The sequence below is a fragment of the Cyanistes caeruleus genome, chromosome 3 (assembly GCF_971803275.1).
Source record: "Cyanistes caeruleus chromosome 3, bCyaCae1.hap1.1, whole genome shotgun sequence".
Classification (NCBI taxonomy): Eukaryota; Metazoa; Chordata; class Aves; order Passeriformes; family Paridae; genus Cyanistes; species Cyanistes caeruleus.
Genome location: NC_141703.1, coordinates 34,794,451 through 34,817,100, shown reverse-complemented (window position 1 = coordinate 34,817,100; position 22,650 = coordinate 34,794,451). Strand labels below are relative to the sequence as shown.

The 22,650-nt window shown below is 42.4% G+C and overlaps 2 protein-coding genes across 5 annotated transcripts in view; both read left to right on the top strand.

The window, feature by feature from the left end:
• The first annotated feature begins 1,830 nt into the window (after positions 1 to 1,830).
• ZBED1 (zinc finger BED-type containing 1) lies at positions 1,831 to 14,015 on the top strand. Of its 2 annotated transcripts, none has more exons than XM_086880719.1 (2): positions 1,831 to 2,123; positions 8,999 to 14,015. In XM_086880719.1, exon 2 carries the CDS (start codon positions 9,050 to 9,052, stop codon positions 11,135 to 11,137), a length of 2,088 nt encoding a protein of 695 aa, XP_086736845.1. In that variant the 5' UTR covers positions 1,831 to 2,123; positions 8,999 to 9,049; the 3' UTR covers positions 11,138 to 14,015. The 2 variants fall into 2 exon arrangements, with proteins under 2 accessions (XP_086736845.1, XP_023804096.1); XM_023948328.2 differs by lacking the exon at positions 1,831 to 2,123 and adding an exon at positions 2,621 to 2,811.
• The window catches only part of DHRSX (dehydrogenase/reductase X-linked), a 161,590-nt gene continuing 140,946 nt past the window's right edge, over positions 2,007 to 22,650 (top strand). For 2 of the 3 annotated variants that reach the window (XM_086880725.1, XM_086880724.1), the window contains exon 1: positions 2,007 to 2,123. In XM_086880725.1, the coding sequence (XP_086736851.1) occupies positions 2,012 to 2,123 (112 nt within the window). In that variant the 5' untranslated portion in view covers positions 2,007 to 2,011. Of the gene's footprint in view, positions 2,124 to 2,722; positions 2,812 to 22,650 lie in introns of those variants that run through there. The other variant, XM_086880726.1, reaches the window with a different exon arrangement.

Below are 22,650 nucleotides of genomic sequence, written 5' to 3'. Positions count from 1 at the left end.
GTATTAGAAGACTGATTTAAAAATAATCAAAGACTACAGCCTTTTGTATTTACTTTCATTCCTCCTCCATGCCCCGTAAGCCTTTAGAAAAAAATAGTTTAATATATTGCTGGAAAAAATTTTCCTTATCTTTTCTGTGAGGCTGTACTCATAAACTGTGGAGGGCTGAAAATCATTGTAACACACTGAGAAAAAGCAGTGGGTCAAATAAGACTGTAATATTAACCCATCAGATTTCCCTCAGTCTAATTCCTTGGATAGCATTGTCTGAAAAAAAGACAGAGAAGTATTTATTGCAGTAGCTTGAATATGCATCAATTTATTTTATTATACTAGAAAACATGAGAAAGTATGGTTTATTTATATACAGATTGTGTAAATACACTGTAGGCAAGTTTCACAGTTTAATGTTGAAAGAGCTTTCATTAATGGTGTAGTTCTGAGAAAAGGATGTAAAGCAACATAAAAGAGTTGAGATTTGATTTTTACAGAGATAAGTTGAAAGAATAATTCACCTTTAGTAAAAGTGTTTCTTCTTTCATGTTGTTTTATGTGTTGCTCTTTCTACTACTCCATGCATGGTTGCAGAAAATATACATTAAGAATGAATCCCTCATTGATGTGACTTAATGATGTCTATCATTTATGTTTGCCTAATTCTATGTGTTAATAAAAAAAATAATAATCACCAGAGATCCATAAAATTAAATGGTTTGTTTTGTCCCAGAGCAACAACACACTATGCTTTTACTTTATGTGCATTTCTGACAGAAGATATGAAATCAGTTCTGCTGAGCAATGTAATCTGATACTGAAAAATATGTTGTTGTTTTTTTTTAGAAAGTATAGAGTGGGTTGTTTTTTGGTTTTTTTTTTTTAAGGCTAGGAGATTACATTTCAAATACACTTCCAGAACTTTGTATGGCTCCCCATCTTTCTGAGACAAAAAGTTACCTGAAGGTTTGAAACTGAATTTATCGGCCAACGTCCCCTATTGTTCAATGACCGATATTTGGTTTGTATCGATACTGAGGCTCATCTGCATTTTTGAAAACCCACCAGTTCTGTGAATGAAAACCACGACATCAGGACTAGGCACTCTATTCCTATAGTCGAGACCAGTCACCTACCAGAAGAACTGGTAGACAGGACCCACATTTCTGTCCTGAGTACTCAGACTAAGTTCTCAAACTAAGGCTGAGGACACAAAACTAACGAAACTTTCGAGTTACAACATGCGATATACCAGTTATCACTGTAAAGAAGGTATTCATCAGACAGGTGTAAAATTCCGGCTCCTGAGGTAGGAAGGCTCCGTACTCTGAACTACTTTCGGAGAAATCGGTACCTGCAACTGAGACTTCGAGAGGGGTGAGCCAGAGGGATGCCCGAGGTGACGGGGCCCTGCCCAGACCCAGCGATGCCGTGGGAATCCGCAGAAGCCCCTCATTTGTGCCAGAGCGAAGGGAAATGGTGAGACAACCCGATGAGCGCTTTCAGACACGGGATCCTGAAACAACGCCGGGTGCCCCACTCCGCCTAGGCACCGACCGCTCCTAGCTGTCACAGACCTGGAGGCAGGAGTCTCTGCGCCCCAACCCGGCGGCCTCCCCGGGCGGGCTGTCACGCCGCCGCCCCCGCCTCGCCCCTCGCTGCTGGGTCGCGCACGCCGCCCCTCTCCGTCTCCCCCTGCCCAGCTGCTCGGCCGTCCCGGCGGGGGCTGAGCCGCCGCGCCGTCGCTGCTACCGCCGCCGCCGAGGCCGGTCCGCCCGCCGCCGCCCCTTCCCTTCCCTTCCCCCGCCACCGCACATGCCCAGAAGGGCGGGAGCCGCGGCGAGCCCGGGCGCTGCGGTGACAGCGGCGGCGCTTTCCCTTCCGTGGGTGGGTGGGGGCCGCGCCGCGCCCCCTGGCCCGGCCCGGCCCGGCGGAAACAGCGCGCCGGCCGCCTGCTCGCCCAGTGCCTTCCCCGCCGCGCCCCGAGCCCGCTGCCGCCGCGGGGCGGGAGGCGGCCATGTCGCTATTGTCTGCGCTGGTGCCCTTGCTCCGGGTGTACTGCATCGGCCTCCGCGTCATCCTGCACCAGCTGCGCCGCCGCTTCCAGCCGCGCTGCGCCCCGGCCTCAGGTGAGCACCGCAGCTGGCGCCGCGGGGCGGGGCGGGGCGGCTCCGGGCCGGGGGGCGGCAGCCCCCGCCACGGAGAGGGGAAAGTTTGCCGCGCCTCCCCTCACCCACCACGGGCAGGCGGCAGTTCCGGGGCCCTGGGGCCGACACCGCGCGGCCCAGCCGGGAGCGGCCGGACAGTGAAGGGAAGGGAAGAACAGGGCAGCCACGACCTTGGCTGTAACGCGGGGTGCCCGGGCCGTGCCGCATCTCCCGCAGCGGGGCAGGGGCTGAGGCACCGCGGCGGCCCCAGCACGGGCGCCGCCGCCGGACTCCTCCCCTGCTTCCCCTCGCCGGCCGAGCAGGACCCGCCGCCTTCCCGAGGGCAGCGGTCCCGGGGGGGCTGCGACTGGCGGGGCGCCCTGCCCCTCCCCGCCGCACCCCGCCCTGGCTCCCGGCACCAGGCCCCGGCCCCACCGCCCCGTCCGGCCCCCGGGCCGCGGCCGCCCCGGACGCGAGGCGGGGCGGGGCGGGGGGCCGGGCCCGGGACGGGCGCCTGGCTGCACGCCGGCCTGACTTGTGGCCTCGGGAGGCGGCGTGGGGGCTCCGTGGGCCGGGGGTCCCCGCTTCTCCTCTTCCTCTCTTTGGCTCTCTGACAGTGTCTCCTGAGACTCGGCTCAGAGCCGCGCGGGCGCTCCCTCCCTCAGCCCAGGTAGGTGCTTGGAAGGCGGGTAGCGGCGGGCAGCCTTCCCCGACCCGGGCGCTCCTGCCACCGCCGCCCGCTGTGCCACCACCCCACCGGGACCGCCGCTTTCGGCTTCCCTGTCCCGGCTGCTTCAGAAGGGGAACATACCTGTACTCCAGAAGCTTAGTATTTGATACCGTCTGACAGTCGCTGATAGCCTTTAAGCTGACAAGTGAGTGACACTTGTAGCTTTTTCTAAGGGACGGTCAGGTTAGTCGTGGATTTGAGAAGTTAGGTTTTTGCACTTTTCTGATTTGGATCAACAGCGTGATAAATGCTGACTTAGGGGAAACTTTGTCAGAAAAAGAATGATCTGCTTACATTACTCTTGAAAAGTAAAGTGTTTCTAAACTTACAGGCTTAGAGCAAACTGTGAGTTTGGGCAGATGTTATCGTCAGAGCTGACCATATAGCTGCATTGATGTCCATGCCTTTAACTTTTGCTCTTTATCAGCAAGTGAGCCTTTGTGGTCCTGTCGATAGTTTTAACTAGAGGAGCAGTAAAAAAAGTAATATTGCAAGGGCCTAGTGTTTCAGTAAGGAATTCAGGCAGATGAGAACATTGGTATAGAGAGTATCTAAAGTACTAGGAAGGTGATGGAAGAAGTACACCACACATTAGGAGCTTATTTGTTCATTTTATCACATGTCACATCCCTGGGTAGTGTTTTGTCTACTTTTTTTTCATTCCTGATTCTTCTGCTGGGATTCCTTTTCTCATTCTCAAAAGGCAGCAACGAAACCCTCAAACAAATGAGAGGACCCTGGTGACAAAAACGGCAGATGTGCATATGGTTTGAAGTCATCTGAGCGTTTTTCTAGCATTAGCGTTTCTTGGCAGAGGAAATTTGGGTATTTTGCCTAGGGTGTGTAACACTTTCCAGATCTTTTTTCGAACCACAGAGAAACAGCATGACGAAAGTGTGACCCAGTGTTTTGTTGCACTGTGCTCTTTGCTGCTATTGAAAAAAAAAAGTGTTGAATTTGGAAATGCCAGGGAAAGGCAACAAAGATCCAACCTAGGAAATGTCACTTGCCTAAGTGGGAACAAGGCAGATTTGACAGATGTGAAAAGTTTTCTTTGAGCCCTGACTTGGGATGTTTTTTTTCCAAGGGCAAGTGGTTTCTTCCTCAGCTAGTTGTTCGTACGCAGTTCCCTCTTGGCAGTTACCTGCTGCCTTGCTTTCACTCGCTGTGTCCAGCTGTTGTTTAAAGTGATTCACCTTAACAACTGGAACCCTTTTCCCCAGCTGAACCATTATTAACTTCAAAACAGTGATGTCAGTGCAACAAAAAGCAAAACTCTTGTTATAACAAATTTGAATCAGTAAACTACAGTTCCTGTAAGAAAACCCTGAGTAGCTTTTTCAGATGGTAATCTAGGTGTGCATGTTTAAAATTTTCTGTATCTTTTTGAGGGGTTGTCCATAACTCTCAAAAGTGAAGGCATTTTATTGTCAGAGTGCCTTCCTGGGATGAGCTTGGAGTGGCAAAGGGGAGCTGGGAAGGACAGGACAGGGAGATAGAGATAGCCATTCCTCTGATCTTGGCTTCCTTGGCCCCACTTTCCATCTCAGAGTTCCCACTCTGTGCAGCAGCGCTGCAGATATCTCTTGGAAGATTTAAAAGAGGGACATGTCTGTCCTGGCTTGTCCTTTAGCTCTGTGGATGAGTGAAAGGTCTCAGTGCAGCCCTTCTGCCTCTTAATTTTCCAAGAAAAACTTGGTTTCTTATCCTTGTGAAGAAGTGCTCAGGAATTTAATCCAAGTAAACAAAACTAGTTTCACTTTTATTTTTCCTTATTCTAACTTAAGAGTTGCGTGCTCTTGGCACGTGTTCTTTTAAAAGTAACCCATGTATTCTTTCACATCCTACTAGAGTTAATCTGCTTTTTATTGATGGAATTCAAGACTTTTTTTGGGGAAAGAGTTTGAGGTCTGAAATCTAGGTTCAGTACAAAAACTTGGTAATTGTTTTGCGTTGCAAGCTGAAAAAATGGTAACATTCTCTATTCAAGTGAATATTCCCGACACAGAGTAGGGAAGTTCACCTGAAATTCTGATCTTGAAGCTCAGGGAAGGAAAATACAGAGCTGAAACTACATACAGGGTGTGCAGTCAGCGATTGCTTCACTAACTAAAATCAACATAGAAGAAAGTGCAGAAATAAAGGGGAACTTCAGTTAAACTTAAAAATATTTCTCCAAGTAATAATTGCATAAACAGTATAACTGCTAATATGTAGTTTTATTGTTCAGTGGTTTAAATTATTAATAATTTTCTTAGAAATTACTGCTTGGACTTCTTTGCAGTGCTTAATCTTGATTAATTGGAAGGAGGAAAAAAGCCCTGCATGACTAAAGTTCTTGATTAAAACAGTTTTTTAAAAACACAAATCTAATCAGTGGATTGATAAAAGATAAACTAATATTAATTGTGACACCAGGATATTACCAGTGGAAATGTGATCACCAAAAGTCATTCTACTGATAAGAAAAATGGTTCATATAATTAAAATCTTCTCAGGGAATTTATTTGGCATCTTCCTCCTGCATTTTTTCTTCTACTGTACATACTTAATTGAAATTTGGTAGGGGAAACCTAAATCCTGAGTGTTATGTAGTACTTTTGAAGTCTTTGTAGTTAAATTTGGAACCTGTAATGCCTGTAATGTGTAGAAAACTGTATCTGAAGATAATGGTTATGTGGATTAAGTTAAAGAGACCTAAAAGGTGACTCCTGTTCTTTTTAAAAGTGACTGAAATTTCATACTTTTTTTTATTTCCTCAATTTCTAGTTACTCAATATCCTCATTTGTACCAAGTTTCTTTACAGTTAATTGTGAAATGTTGATTTAGGATCATGCATCTCTTAATTTTGATTCATATTTTGAGGGTTCTTTATAGGAGCAAAGCGTAGTGAGAGCACTTCCTGCTCTAAGTTGTGTGAGCTCCAGGTTGTAAATCATCCAGAGGTGGGTAGAGAACTGACCAAGTAGGAAGGATTGATGGCAGGCAAAAATGCAGTTGCATCAAGCAGTTAAACCCTCTCCCCACGCATGCCCCTAAAAATGTTGTTAAGTTAGTTTCAGGATGAGGAATCACTTGCTTTATGGTTGCCCCTCTGCTGACTGAGGCAGAGGCTGTGGGACGAGGATACTCACAGGGTACCATTGCTGTGCATGCACTGGGAGGCAGAGGCGAGGCTGTAGGGTGTCTGCACACCCCACATTTTCTCACATCCCCACGCTTTGTCTCACAATCCAAGTGACTGTCATGCTGGTTTTGGAGCAGTTTTGAAGCTGAGCCCTGTCTGCAAGGGTAGCATGGCTGTGCTCCACGACACAAGTCAATGCTAGCATTAATCTTTTAGCCCAAGGCCTGCCCTGGAGAGGGAAGTCATGGGTTTATGTTAGGAGAATGAGACAGGGGGTCTGAGAAGCGAGAGGAGACAGCACAGCCTGCCCCAAGAGCAGCAGGGATGAGGTGCTAGGGCCAGAAAGTCTGGACTCTTCCTCCTCCTGTGGCAGCAGAGTTCACTGCAAAGCCCACAGAACTGATCCTCTCTGCCAGCTCTTAGAAGCCTTGGTCCCAGTACTGGTGGTGTTGGCCAGCTGCATGGAGGAGGCAAGGGAAAGAAACAGCAGCTTCTCCAGAGGTGCTCTCCTGTGGGTGGGAATTCAGGATTGCTGTTGATTTTGCCAGGACTAGACTATGAACACTGTTCCACTGAAAGTGGAAAAGTTTACCTCTTCTTGAAGTAAAATGAGAGGTGTGGGGTTTTTGATTTGTGTTTGTAATACCAGTTATGCTGTATAACACTTGATGAGAGGCAGAGATGATGGGAAGTTTGAGCTTTTACTAAAGGCTGTATTATACTGGCATATCCTTAGCTGTGGCAATGCTACTCTGGGCCACTATTGCCAAGTGCCTGATATATCACAAAATGAAAGCAAAGCTGTGACATACATACAGAATGAAGAGTGGGGTGAGTCTGTAACACTCCCATAAATCTGAAATAACTTCTACTTTGTCAGTTGGTGATGAACTTTTTATGATCTGAGGTGTGTCATACTAATTTTAAATATTAAAGATGCATCAACTCTTTTATTTCAGTGCCTTCCTCTTTACTTTCAGGAATTGCCAGGTAACTGCAGAGGAAACTATAAGATTTAATGAAATGCCATGACCCTCTGTGCTTCCAGGAGACACCATGTCGTGAATTGAAACAGAGGAGTCTAAAAGCTATGATGATTTGTATCGATATGATATGTTAGTGCGCTATCTGATGGCATGTCAGGGTTACTTCATTACACATTACACCACTTGGTCTTTCAAAATCATCAGTTTTTGTGGGATTGCATACCTTGGTGCTGTTGATATGCACATGTTTGGAATTAGGCAGCATTACCATGTTGAATCAATAGTTTATCCTGGCAACTTAAAGGCACAGAATGAATCACAGTAGAAGGCATGCTAGTAGGCAGAACATTGCCCCTCCCTCAGGAAAAAAATGCGAAGTGTCTACACCCAGAAGTAAATCTTAAGAACAAATCCAATAAAATGCTTGCCCTGCATCTCTCATTCTGCTTCTAAACCAACAGCTTTGTTTAGATAAGTATGTTTAGTATTGGTTAACCTGTCTTTGGTTTTCCATTCAAGACTTCAGAAAATGTTGCAAAATACCAGCTGTAGTTCAGAGGGAAAACTGTCTTTCCTTGCAAATATTCACCAACAGCAGAAAGCACCCCAGAGAAGCTTGCACATGTACTTTTTTATCTTTTTTTTTTTTTAAATATTCCCTTGCAGCAATATGAAAAAGTCAGTTCTTCCTGCCCTAACCAGCCAGTCTTACCACCTGAGGATTTCTGGGCTTGGGCACAGGTGCAGCTCCTGAAGAGCAGAGAAGTAGCAATGCTATTTTTTTCAGTCTAATGCTCCTCATGTTCCTCTCCTGTTCTCTTTCTCTGGATTTTTGTGAAGGGGGCTGCATCCATATCTAACTAATATCTTCCTTCTCCTTCCCAATGCTCCCCAAGGCCCTGGAAAAGGGCTTGTTACTGTCATGGTGATGTGGAAGAAATAGAGAAGTGTCAGGGTGCAATTGTACTGTGCTATGACTTGGCTTTTTGGTGTAGTGAGATCAGTTCTGGTGGGTGCCAGCTGCCAGCACTGTTCACAGAGGCACTGTAGGCCTCAAGTTGCAGTTGCATGTGCCTGCGCAAGAAGTGTTTTCCTGTGCAGATATCAAGATACAGATTGCCAACTTGCCTTATCACCACACTCATCTCTAGTGTCATCCCCTCCCAAAGGCTCCCTTCTGTAGCCTTTTGAAGAAAATGCAGCAAAATTATTTTCCAGCTGATGTGGATATTAACATTTATTAGTGCTTCCCTGTCTGCTTTTCCTGTAATTATAATACACTGTTACTCCAGGAACCATGGTTGTGAACTAGTACTTCAGGAGATGCCTTTGATTTCAGAAAGAGGAAGGGATAGGTGTCAGACACGTATTGTTTATCTGCATGTAGGTTCAAGCTCCTTTACCTTATATTTCAGTCCAAAAACATCTTTACATTTGAGAGGAGCAGATTATTGCCGTAATTTGCATCACAGATTCTTTATTATGGTTTTTTTTTTAAAGCAAAAGCTGGAACGGTTAGATCAAACTAACAAAACTTCTTTCAAAATAAACAAATAAGAAAACCTTTGCTCCTTCAGTATCAGGTTTCAGTTGGAATAAATGTTAACAGCAAAGTTCAGTAATTCTTAGGCAAGAGGATGTTGGTCTAGTTCTAACTAAAGAAGCAGGAAAATGCTATAGCATATGACCAATTTTTGTGACAGTAATTTATCAAGTCTGTGGTGGTGGTTACACTTTCTTTACCCAGAATTAGGAAATTCCAGAAAAAAATATTTACTCGGATCTTCTAGCTCAGTTTTGCAGAATAATGGGCTGTTTTAAAACCTCTTTTAATTTCTGATAATCCAATGGGCTTCTTGTAGGTCACACTTCCTGAAAATTTCATCTTTAAATTTGCAGATATAATTAGTGAGTAGGTTTCTTGATACTTTCACAGAAACGCTGATTTCACGTAGTTGAGTGTGGTCAAACTTGTGCTTTCTCATTGTATCTTTATCTTACTGCCTTTATCAGGTACTCATTAATGAGTGAAGGATCAAAAGGTGGGACGGTGGCCAAGAAGCAATGGAGAATAAAAGTTTAGAAGGTTCCCCATCTGACCTAAAGTTAGTGGCTCATCCGAGAGCAAAGAGTAAAGTGTGGAAGTACTTTGGGTTTGATACCAATGCGGAAGGATGCATATTACAGTGGAAGAAGATCTACTGCCGTATTTGCATGGCACAGATTGCCTATTCAGGAAACACGTCCAACCTTTCCTACCACCTTGAGAAAAACCACCCCGATGAATTCTGTGAGTTTGTGAAAAGTAACACTGAGCAAATGAGGGAAGCCTTTGCCACAGCATTTTCAAAAATCAAGCCGGAGTCATCACAGCAGGTTGTTCAAGATAGCCTCATTATGAAGACCTACCAGAACTATGAAAACAAAAAACATCAGGAGCTAACATCTGCAGTCATCAGCTTAATTTGTGAGGGCATGTATCCAGCCTCCATCGTTGATGAACCTACCTTCAAGGCCCTCTTGAGAACAGCGGACCCCAGGTATGAACTTCCGAGCCGGAAGTACTTCTGTACAAAAGCGATTCCTGAAAAGTACAGTGCTATTAGAGAAATTGTGCTGAAAGAGCTGACTGAGGTTCTGTGGTGTGGCATATCCACAGACATGTGGAGGAGTGAAAACCAGAACAGGTCGTATGTAACCGTGGCGGTTCACTTTCTCAGCAGCAGTCCTGCCAACTGCCTGGCTGTGAACTCGCGGTGTTTGAAAACTTTTGAAGTACCAGAGGATAACACTGCAGAGACCATTACAAGAGTCCTTTATGAAACATTTATTGAGTGGGGGATCAATACAAAAGTGTTTGGTGCTACAACAGATTACAGTAAAGACATTGTAAAAGCTTGCTCTCTCCTAGATATTCCCGTACAGATGCCTTGTTTGGGCCACACTTTCAATGCAGGAATACAACAAGCTTTTCAGCTCCCCAAACTCTGCAACCTTCTTGCCAGGTGCCGAAAGCTGGTGGAGTATTTTCAGCAGTCTACGGTCGCAATGTACATGCTGAGCGAAAAGCAGAAGCAGCAGAATATTCTCCACTGCATGCTGGTAAGTGACCGTGTTTCCTGGTGGGGAAGCACGCTCGCTATGCTGCAGCGCCTCAAGGAGCAGCAGTTTGTCATTGCGGCTGTTCTCGTGGAGGACAGCAACAACCACCACCTCATGCTGGAATCCAGTGAGTGGAATACAATCGAAGGGCTGGTGGAGCTGCTCCAGCCTTTCAAGCAGGTTGCAGAGATGATGTCTGCTTCCAAGTACCCGACGATAAGCATGGTGAAACCACTTCTCCATATGCTTCTGAATACAACTCTGAACATCAAAGAGAACGATTTGAAAGAAATCAGCATGGCAAAGGAGGTGATTGCTAAAGAGTTGTCAACCACCTACCAGCACACACCTGAGATAGACATGTTTCTCAATGTTGCAACTTTCTTGGATCCCCGCTACAAGAAACTGCCTTTTCTTTCAGCCTTTGAGAGGCAGCAGGTGGAAAACAGAGTGGTGGAAGAAGCAAAAAGCCTGCTGGAGAAAGTAAAAGAAAATAGCTTTAGAACTGAGGAGAAATTCTTCACTGTTTCAGAAGAGCCCCCTATGAAAAAAATCATCATCTCCTCTACTCCTCCTCCTACTAGTGTCATCAACAACATGCTTGCAGAGATCTTTTGCCAGACAGGAGGCGTGGAAGACCAGGAGGAATGGCATGCTCAAATCGTTGAGGAGTTGAGCAACTTCAAGTCACAAAAGGTTCTTGGTTTGAATGAAGACCCGTTGAAGTGGTGGTCTGACAGACTAGCACTGTTTCCAGTTTTACCAAAGGTTCTTCAAAAATACTGGTGTATTCTGGCCACGAGGGTCTTCCCTGAACGCCTTTTTGGTTCTTCTGCTAATGTTGTGAGTGCAAAGAGAAACCGGTTAGCCCCAGCTCATGTGGATGAGCAGATCTTTTTGTATGAGAACAGTCGCAATGGGTCTGAGGCAGAACCGGAGGACGAAGATGAAGGAGAGTGGGGTTTGGAACAGGAACAGATTTTTAATTTAAATGACTCGGTAAACATAAACAATAATTTCTTTAATATTCGAGACAGTGGGTTTGTTTAACAGGACTGCTGCGGTACATTTAATGACAAAGAAAAGAGGTATTTGTCTTAAGTTACCAAAAATTCTTCTGTTTTATGCTATGAATGCTGTAAATATTGAACTGTTGTAACAAACTTGATTTAGCTTCCATTGTCTGTGTTTTTCCCACTGTCTTAAAACATGAATGACTTGTGATCAAACAGCACTGAAATTAATGAGGAAATAAATTCTACAAAGACCGTGGTTTCTGACTGTGGCCCAGATTTCAGAAAGCACTTATCCATGTGCTTCCTTTCCACTTGTTTCATTAGGAGACAAACACATGCTTATGTGCTTTCTATCATAAAATTATTTTCCTGAGTTAGGACCTTGAGGAAGTTTTTAAAATTTATGCCTCCATTTGTAAATCCTGTGTGACTCAGGATGATAGCTTTAAATTTTGGATTTTAAAATGTTTTTTAAAATCCATAGATCTGAGCAGTGAATATTTTTAGAATATATTGTTGGTATGGAATGAAAAAAATCTTGAGCCTGATTTTCACTACCTCATGTCTTAGGTCTGGTCTATGCTAGAAAAGTTCAGCCGGTATAATTCTGTTGGTAGGAGACTGATGTGTTATTATTTTAACTGATACTGTGCTGGCATAGGCTGTAGTGTGGATGCATTTATACCAGGATAATTTATTTTCCTTTCCAGTGCTGTGTAAATGGTATAAACACTTAAACTGGTATTACTGTGTCCACATTAGTCCGGTTTTACCATTTAACTGCAGCTAAATGGCAAAATTGGTTTCTTGTTTGTTTTGCTTTGTGTCTAAGCAAGCCCTGATTGTAGTCTCTTGTGCTTTTGCAAAGTGGGAACCAAGTGTGGGGTTGAGACCGTGTTGTGTTACCTTGACCTTGTGCTGATGCCATGTGGTGTGTAGCAGTCAAGGCATCAGCACTTTGGTTAAGGGAGAGAGGGAAGGAGAGGGCAGGGAGACGTCTACAGGCCACGGGTCTAACGGTTTGTCTGTGTTATAAAATCCTTAACCTCTTCATTTTATGGGGTCTTTGCCCAGGGTAGCTAGAATATTTTGTTGGCAAGAAAAGCAAAATAAAAAGCTTTAATATTATGTAAATATATTTAAAAGAAGGGGACCCCTCCATTTTCTCTGATGTATTTAGTGAATCTTTAAAATTGTTTTTTTGTTATGTTAGCACTTAATAACTTTTTTTCACCTGTCTCTTTTCGATTCAGTTTGTAGAGTGGACTTTGGTCCTTTCCAGTCTAATGTTTGAGTACTGTTTCCGATTAGTTGTATATTGTAACTGCTCCCTTTGTGTCTCCAAGCATAAGTTTTTTAAGCCCTTTTGAGAACTTGACAAACAAGTAAAAAGAAAGGAAACCAACCTGAGACACCTCCCCCCCCACCCCGCATCTCTTGTGAAATACTGCAGTCAAACATGATCAGAGTTCACGCTAGACACAAAGTTGGATGCACCACATTTTTTTTCTGAGATGCTGTGGAGGACTCTTGGCATTTTCCAGTTACAATCAAGGTTTGCTTGGGGTTTTATTTCTGTTACTGGTGTCTCACCCCCCCCCACCTCTGTGTTAAGTCTACAACTATGTTGAGCAATATCTGTCTGTTACTCTTCTGGAGGAAGAAAGTTGGGGTTTTTTCACACTGTGGCACCCATGGACATTGGGTTGTAAAAAGGGCACAGACAGCAGGAACATACAGAAATGAGAATGGCAATGGAATTGAATCTATTGCCAAACTGTTTGTTTATGGTTTGGTTTAATCGCTTTTGAAGTTTGAGGCCCCTGTGTTCTTTGTAGGTGGTGGGAAGGGATGGGTGAGTGAGGAGGAAGAACAGAGGTTAGGCTGAAGGAACAGTGAAGTAAGTAATTGCAACTACATAAATGGAATTTTTTAAGCCTGGGAAAAATGCAGTCAGCAGATGGTGGAGCCTGTATTTGGCTGTTAGTAAGCCTGGGGTTTCACTTTCCAGCCTCCTGAAAACTAATTTGCACTTGTACACTCACTGTGCATCCTATTGAATGTTGCTATTCTCGATGTCCACTAAAGAGGTGTTATGTTTTCCAAGGTGCAAAACACAGGCTTGACCTAAAATCCCACAAGTATGTAGGCTATCTGTGAGGGCAACAAAATCAAATTATGGAAGGGAGCAAGATACCTGAGCTCCTGTGACACCCAGGAAGAGCTCTTGGTTTCTATGGTCATCAATTGCATCAGCTGTTACCACCACTGCAAGCCCTCCCTCCAGGACCTACACAAAATCTGCTGGATCTTATCTTATATAATTGAGCATACATACATGAGCATAATTTAAAGCTGTGCCCTCACAATCTAGGCAAAGCTCAGAGTACCCTTGGTCTGCACTTGGCCTTCCCCTGTTGGCAGTATCCATCTTCATCCTCCTAGGGCTGAACGTAAACAGCGATGCTTACAAGCAGTTTTACTGAGATCAGTGCAATGCACTACTCTCTTCCTTCCAGCTTCTTTTTATTTTTTGGTATCCAAAATAAAATTGTAGTCGGTTCAATTGATGTGTCTCAGCATTCTTTTAAAAAAAGGAGAAGAAAAAGAGAAAAAAAAAAAAAGAGCAAAACCATTGTTAGTCTTATCCATTGTCTGTGAGATTTTTTTATTTAATGTTCTAAGCCTGGAATATTGTTAAATAAACCAGAAAAATAAGTTAGTTACTAGATTATTTGTCTGATGTGTGGTCATATCTGCAGCACTTTATGACTTTGAACTCTTCCACGACAGGGGGAGGTTGTATTCTAAGGATTTAAAGCTATGCATTTATTTTCCTTTTGATCCTGTAAGTTATTTTTTAAAAATGCTGTACAAATCTTTTGGATTAAAAAAAAAATGAGGATGAAAAATGTTGGAAGTTTAGATGGTTTCTCTCACTTAAATACGTGTGGTGTTTTTCATTTATTGACAAGATTTTCTGTTGTTTAGTTGGGTGGAGAAGGAAAATTGAAGAGCTGTTTTAAATATTGCTACAACTTGAGTTAACCCTGGTGTTACTGCCAAGGGTGGGCCCAGAACGCATTTCCTAATAACGCTATTAAGTCAACTTTATGTTTGTGTTTCTTGACAGCTACTTTGAATCCATGGCCTAACCTTTCCTTTTCAGTACAGCAGAGACATCTTTTTGGAGGGGCAATAGAAGAACAAACTTCAGCTTTTGAGTACTTTCATGCTAAAAAAAGTGAATTTTTGAACAGGCTGTCAAAGTGTGTGTCAAAAAGAAGAATTGCCTTTATCACCAACTAGCTGTTGCCAAATCAGGATTAAAACTTAGTGGGCTAGGTGAGGTTTATTGGAGTAACAATATAACTAAAGGGAGTTTTGTGTTCCTGACCAACCTCCCTCTGCTATAAGGGATTATGTGAAGACAAAGAGAAAAGCCTGAACCATGCTGAAGTTGAAAAGGTGAATTTTTCCGGCAAACAATGTCTGAAGTGCTTTCATTTAAAGGAGGGCAATAATGTTCTGTATTATTTATGGAAAGGGTGTATTGTTTTAAGTTTCTAATGCAGCAGTCTATTAGATTAATTTCAAGCATTTTCTTTTACCGATGTCATGGTGTCCAATTAGATTTATAGGCATATTTGTAAGCAGGCAGGAATATTAAAAGCAAAAGAAACACAAATTGGTTGTTTGTAATATTTTATAGGATTTCTGAAAACTTAAAAGTGACATGTGGTTCTTGATTTTTATCCTTTTCACATGACAGCTTAAAAAGAAGGGGCCGCCTGAGGACATCATTTCTGAAGGAGGGGAAGTGCATGGGTATGAACACAGAAGTAGTGTGTTTTACATATTCCATGACAACTGGGGAAAGGAAACTTTATGCTAGAAAAATTACATTTTGGTCTCTGTACACTGTCTTCCACTTTCGGTAGTCTCCATTTCTGAAGATCTGGTGATCCTGGTTCTGGTGGCGTTATCTAGTCTAGACTGCCTTTTTAGCTCTGCTGAAAGGATTCTCAAGGTCTCTTAAGTTTTATGGTTTGTTTTTTTTCCTTTGGACCATACTAAACGGTTTGTCTTGCCTTATCTCCTACAAATTAATGTTCTGCTAAATTCAAAACATTTTTGTGAGACATAGGGAAATTATGGAAATTGGTTTTGCTTTTTTAGTAACATTTGGTGCTGTAGAGAGCATTTAAAGATACAGCTTCATTTTATGTCTGCCTTAAGAGCACATCAGTAAAGCATGTCTTAATGATACTATTTAAACTGTAATTTCAAAACATCTCTGCAGTTGCAGTTTATAATGCTGTTGTTATTAAGTAGAAAAGAGTTTCCTTTAGATAGAACAATAAAAATCAATTTCATATATTTTTACTGTTATTGCAGTCCCTTTCGCTGCCCCTGCAGTTGGGGGCACAAAGGAATGGAGTTTAGCATTAAAAAAATGGAAAAAAATTAAATAGTTGCAGCAACTATTTTCAAATAAGAGTCCCTCAGAACTTGGAATTGTTAAAATATTAAGATTTTTTGAGCATTTCTGCTGGCATTTCCACACTGAGTGGTATTGATTTTTCTTGCTGCCAAAAGATCACAAAAGTGGTGCTTGCCACCTGCAGTGCTTTGAAACGGTGATCAGATGTAACTTTTTTCAGAGGTTTTGAAAATACTATTACCTGTTACACACGTGTGCTGATTTCCTTGCATCATGATTTCTTATTTCCAGTGACTTTAGTTTTACCAAATCCTCTCTCCTGTCTTCTCTCCCTGACCCTGCCTGGGCAGAATGCTGGGAAGCAGCAGGAGAACTCCAGCTTCTCTCTTAGAGACTACTTTGAGACCAGATAAATTTCAGTTTAAAAAGAGTTTAAACTAGGTTCTTATTCCAATTCACAGGGGCTACAGCACTTGTGCTGTGGTGTGAAAAGGCAGAGCCAGTGATTCTTCTTCCCACAGTGATATACACTGGGATTCATGACTCAATTGGACCAAAATTGCCTGTGTAGGAAATATGCTGGGGAGTTGAGCTCAGCACAGCTAGGAAACTACATTCAGAGTCAAAGGCATAATAGGCATGTGAGTGTAGAAACAGTCTCTGTGCTGCTCTCCTTAGATAGAGGTTTAAGGTAAATACCGTAGCAAAGATACTGGTTTGTGCTCTACCCTGAAGCTGTTCCTGGGAAATTTTTTGATTATTCAAATAGTTAGGTGTTTAATGCTGACATAGGAAAGAGTGTTCTGTATCATTTAAATATATATTTTGTATAGACAATAAAGCTTTTTGATAGATATTTTGGGGGTAACATTTACAGTGGTTTTCCTGGAATAAATGCCACGGTTAGAGGTACACCAAGATTCAGCTATCAGAAGCAGTAGGGCAGGCATACTTTAATTTGAAATAAATGAGAAATGTTGTCTTTATTTTAACAGACTTAGGTGGAAGACAATTAAAATGCATCTGTAAATGTTTGTGATGCCCTCATAATTTAGATATATCTGTAGAGAATTAATCCATTTGTTTTGCTCAGTTCACTGAAAATATGACTGTATTTGTCCATAGATGCATGTGCATGATGTCATGTTCAACAGTGTTTCCCCAAACAATGCAGAATAAGGTTGTTTTTTAAAAAGGCAGTTTCTTTGATTACATACAATATTCTGTCTGTTCATTGTCCCCAAGTACTTGCAGTTAGAAATGAAAAACTCATTTTTTATTTCTCCAGTGGTTACTGCTTTGCTTTTAAATTTGAGACATTTTGTGTATCACAGTGTCTTTACAGACACTGCAGCTGAAAGGGTTTCATTCTCCCTTTCTTTTTGCTTTTTTTGTTTGCTTTTTTTCTCCTGAGTTATCAGTGAGGTTTACAGTGATAGGAATTTGCAGTCATAACAAGGAAGATGTCAACTCAGCATCAGGAGAACTTGTGCTAGAAACATCCTGTCCCGTGTCATGAATGCAGTGCTCCAAGGGAAACTTTCATCTTCTCAAACACGACCTTCTGATGTGTGTGAGAGAGAAAAATAAAGTGCTTTTGTAAGCAATGTACAGTTCTATGTTATGGGTACATTTTGGTGTGAGTTTGTGCTCTGGGGTGCACTCAGTGGTTTGGCACCAAATAAAAGTTTATTGAGCACACGGCAGAACTTATATGAACAGAAGGAATTTAATAACAAATGTGGAAAATGCAATTACTTTACTTAGGGGAGCAGATAGGAAGTGGGTCCATCCAGAGGAAGTAACTGAAAGAAAACTGAAAGAAATTTTATCAGGAGTCATCAGTTCCTGTCCAAAATCCTAATAGCATTTTAAAATGCTAAATTACTAACCTTCTTGTAGCCTGACATTTTAGAACTCTGTAAAACAATTGTTTTACACGCTTTTTGGTGTTCACATCCTGCTGGCATGTGAACTTTTTTAACTTCAAAAAACTCCTGCGCTCTCAAATGGCCAGGGAGGAGTTCTCATTAATGACATATTGGGGAAGAAGGGAGATTCAAGCTATTACTATGACCTGGCCTCCAGCCTGTGGAAGTGTGGGCCAAAGGGACTGTTTCTGGATGATATTTTGACACGTTGATCTACACAGACAAACATTCACACACAGTCCAAGAACTTGCCACTGATCGTAAATCTGGCTGGGCCCAAGGGAGCGAGTGCTGTGGTGAGAAAAGCAGTCCTGTGGATGAGTGGAGCATGTTCTAGTCCCTCATTCTATGTCCCACTTTATTTCCTGTGCAGGCAGCAAGTACCTTGGTGCTGCTCCTTGCTGTGCTGTTTGCTGTGTGCCTCCTGTATTTCAAGTGTAAGAACAGGAGAATGTGACTTGCATGTTTTCAAGCCTTGGTGAATGCAGGCTAGAAGTTCACCTGCACTGTTCACGATTTGCTGCCTGGTCTGCATGAGCAGTGGATTGAGGATAATACGGCATTTACCCCGTGGTGCTGCAAATGCAAGATTGGCACTGCTGCTCAGAGATTCCTGTGTACCTGCTCAGAGAAAGGAAGTGGGAAAAGCACAACTTTGTGTGTGTTGTATATGAAGGTATGACTCAAAGCCCAAGTGGGTTTAAAGTGCTCACATAAACAAGTTCTGCTGTAGCCTTGCAGACAAATTGCCTTGCACATGCTCTGTCCACATCACCCCACCTCCCCTTCATCAGTGTTCACAAAGATTTCACAGTTCTTTTTGGAGAGATAAATTCAGAGATAATACGTGAAACTATTTGTCAGTTGTTAAGACCATTGCAATATGATTTTTTGTGCCTTTTTTGGCAATGCATGCTAGAGCTGATGGATGATAACATTTTATCCCAGAGGCAGCTCTTCCCTGCAGTGAGGGAATCATCTCAGTCTGCAAAGTTGATCTGTTGGCTGAACTTCTGCCTTTTCTCTAGGCTGTTTAGGAAAGTTGCTGTGCACTGCAGAGGGAAAATCAGATTCCTCCAGAGTGTTTTCCCTGTGTTTTTGTGTTGCTGGGGCTGCTTTCTGGTCTGCACATGCCTGAAGGAAGGGGGTGGGACAGGGCTTTTGCTGGGATTCTGCTTCTTCCCTGGGCTGATTGGCCACCTCTAGAAGAAGATTGTGCAGAAGGTAACACTACTGGGTGATAAGTTTGCAAACACCAGGACTAAAAATGATTTGTTCATTTTATATTTATATTTAGGCTAAGATTAAAATGATACAAAATGTGGCCTTAAAAGGAGTCTGCAGAGTCTATGCACTAACTCCTTGGCTTATGTGTCTAAATACAGATTTAGGGATCTTATCTCCAGAAGCAATTAATTTTGCATGCTCTGCCTTCTGAACCTCTAAAAATGCCAGCATCACGAGTGTGTCTCTTTTAATATCTTTTAAATAATGATATTTTGGAGGGGACTGTGTATGAAATGCAAACCACAACTTTTTATTTTACATATGTCAATTTTGTCTTCTACTGTGCTTCTTAGGTTAATATCCATAGAATTATTCTGTCTGAAAAAGCTATTGAAACACTTCAGATCCCAAATGTAGGTGAGCTTCAGAAGTAAGAGAAATATTCTCCCCCACAATTCATAAGCTGGAAGGCCTAATTATTCTGTTGTTGAAAGAGGCAATTGTAACCACATTTTACCCAAATATGGGAGAATGTAAAGTGTAAATATTTACATTTTTTAGTAATTCTGTGTAAAAGGCTTAAATGTAAGCACCTCATTTTGTGCCCTTACCTGCATCATAGCAATATGGAACCAGACCCATGGTATTTCAGAGAGGGTAAAAGTGAAGGAACAAGCCTCTTTTACTTAAGTCATCCTTCTGTGTGTGAGATGTTTCAGTTTCAATGATTTAGTCATAACAAACATAAAATCAAGTTTCAGCAGATGTAAATGAGCATTCTATTGCGTGGATCGTCCTTCCTCAGTAAAGAGGAACTTGGGCTGCTTTGTTAATGTAAAACAAAGGAAAGGAGGCAAATGGAACACTTATAGATGGAAGGTTGGGTGTTTGCTTTTTGCTCATGCAGCTGAAGCAGTGATGGATTTCAGAGCCAAGTGATGGATTCCGTCTGTGCATTTCAGTCTAACGATGGGCAGATGGTATCTTTGCAAGGGATATATGGTCTTTGTCTCCAAGTCAGCACTCTGCCAAGCAATGGCTGGTTGTGCAAATTCAAGTCAGCACTCTGCCAAGCAATGGCTGGTTGTGCAAATTCAAATTTCTGGTTTCTCTTTTCTTCTGATTAAGAGTCTCTTAATCTCTGCAGTTTTGGGGTTAATTGGCCCAAGATCTTCTTTTTTAGGTGATAAAGCAAACTGTTAGCTTTAGCATCTCTGGTGCTTATGATGAGATGCTGCAACTCAAGAAAATGAGCTAGAAAATGTAATTGTTCTTTTACATCATAAAAAATGTTGTTTAACCAAATACCACTCAGCCACACTTCAGCTGGGGGCACTGGAGGTTGTAGAAACTCAGCTGAGGAATGTAAGAGCTTTACTGACAGGGCAATTGGGTGGATTAAGGTCTTGAGTCACGCAGGACTTTGTGTGGACTCCACCATGAGACTACCTGTGCAGGACCCAGAAGTCTTGTCAGAAGGCAGGTGGAAGTAGTCACCTAAGTATACCCCAAGATGGTATTTTTAGAGATACTTTTGTAGTATCTAAATACTAAGTCAGTTTTCTTAGACCATCAAGACCATGTCAGTTTTCTGGGACCATGCTGTCCCACCACAAATGCTTTACTTGGAACTCCCTTGCACAGTACTGAGGTAGTGTTGAAGTTCCATGGGAACTGATATATGAGTCTTGATTCAACTCAATTGTGGTAAAACCTTTAATGCATTGAACAAATGGATTCTTAGGAAATACTTTGATATCCGTGTCACTAAGATTATGTGCCTTGCTTTACAGACAGGGCAGGGATCAAGATTCATGCAGTTAAGAGTAAAAATGTTATATACATGCAGTCCTCTCAGTGTTTGCAGAAAGTGTCGCCTGCCAGTTTCAAGCATTCCATCATCAAGGTTTCCAAATTACAGATGTCATTAGAGACAGTGATTTGGGGTTTGTGGCTTTATCATACTGTATGAATAACTGCATTAAAGCTGCAGATGTGGTGGAATATAGCGAGATTCAAATGGGCATATTGCCAGCAAGGAAAGAAAATATTTGAGAGCTGCAGTTCCCAAAGCAGATAGCCAAAGAAACAGGGAAGTTTTGCTTCACATCAGGATTGCTTTTAAGAAAAAATAAAGCGAAATAGTTTTGTAATTAACTAATGGCATTTGTTTTCATTTCCTTGGATTTGTGCTCTGCTAGGAGAGCTTTGATACTTCACAGAACATGCATTGGGCAAGAAAATGACATCCCCCATCCTACCCAGAATATTCTCTGAGTTGTGTAAAGCTGAGTTAGAGTGCTTGGCTCTGATACACTTCTGCTTTTTGTTGTGTGCCTGCTTTTTTCCAGAGTATGCTTTCTGGGGCATGGACATTTTACTTTCTGAGGGAATGCCTACCCATGATTGCTAACTTTGCTCAATATTTTAAATTATCCTGGAGAGGTAAAGAAAAAAAGGAAAATTGGACCAAAAAGTACACTGAACTTGTTTCTGAAGGAGGATTTTGGGGGAACAGTTAAAACATTTTGTTGTTGTTGTTGTTTTTTTTGTTGACACATTGGTAACACTGGTAACATGGCTGGTACAAGTAAACACCTGAGTGCAGATGTGAACTGATGTGAACTTCACTGACGTGAGGAAAGGAAGTCACGCTAAATCAAAGCAAAGCTCTGCCACTTCCTGACCTCACATCTCACGCTGGTGTTTCTCTGGTGTACAAACCAGGGACTGAAGTTAATGAACCTTATGAGTGTTCAATGAAGTTAGGATGAAACTTTTAATCTGCTATGCTGTGGGCAAGGGTTTGATTGCTGGCTCTGGCTGCCCAGGTGTGATGTGCTGCAGCAGGAGGCAGGTGATGCTCCATGTTGGCCATTTGTACTGAAACTGCTGATTAGGGCCCCTGGGCCGTGTTCCTTACAAAGCCAACCCACAAGGCGTACTCCATTCTAGAAAGGTTATTTTTAAAACTGAAACAGATAGTTCTGTATAACAGTATTTTTTAACAAGCATGTCAACCAGTCCCGACTAAGGAAATTACAGAGGAGTTGTAGTCAGACCTCATTCTTTAAAAAAAGGTTCAGTGGTACCACTGCAAATGGCTTATAAAGTCTGCAACAGTCTGAGAATTACACAGAATGAAAGGACTTTGTAAACAAAAAATTACTGGCATTATACTTTCTGCAAACCAGGACTGACACAGTGATGACCTTGTAATTTTTTTACTGAGTGTATCCCAGTGAACAGAGTGCCTGCAGAGCGGTAACTGTTGTCTTTCTGGCAATTGGTATAACCTTGGTAACTGGAAATGGGACATTTTTGCTGAAGTACAAGGACTTCTTGGACATATTTTTCCAAAATAACAACTTGTTAATGAATAAAGTCATCCTGGTGAGTACAGATATCACCCAGTCTGCTGGCTGGAGCTTTTTCATTCTAATTAATACCACTACCCATATATGCCAGTCTTACTTGTGTGTTCCTAACTGGAATCTCTGCCTTGCACGGTGTAGAATTTTAACATTAAATAGTCTGCTGAAAATTAGTAGGAAAAAGGTCAAGAAATGCAAAATCCATGTTCTCTCAATGATGCTGTACTTCCTAATTATATATGATACAGATATTTGAAGAGCAACTAATTCGAGTCAGAAGCAAGTGTCAAGTGCTGCAAATGCTGCCATTGGTAGTGGCTAGTAGGTGCTAGCAGAGTTCTTTGCACTAGGTTGTAGTCATGTATTCTTCCTGTGGTCCTCAGGGTTTACTTTTTGAAGTCAATCTGTTAAAGATATTATGTGTAGTCCTCCAGAGCTCCCAGAGAGGAAAGGGATATTTACACATACAAGAAAGAGGATGTAAAACAACAAAATAGGTGGGTAATGTTGAGGCCTGGACTTCAGCTTGAGCATGGCCTTGTCCTACAGTGGTATATGGACCTACTAGTTC

Coding starts and splice junctions, on each gene's coding strand:
- ZBED1 (XM_086880719.1), top strand. CDS start 9,050: ATGGAGAATAAAAGTTTAGAAGGTTCCCCATCTGACCTAAAGTTAGTG.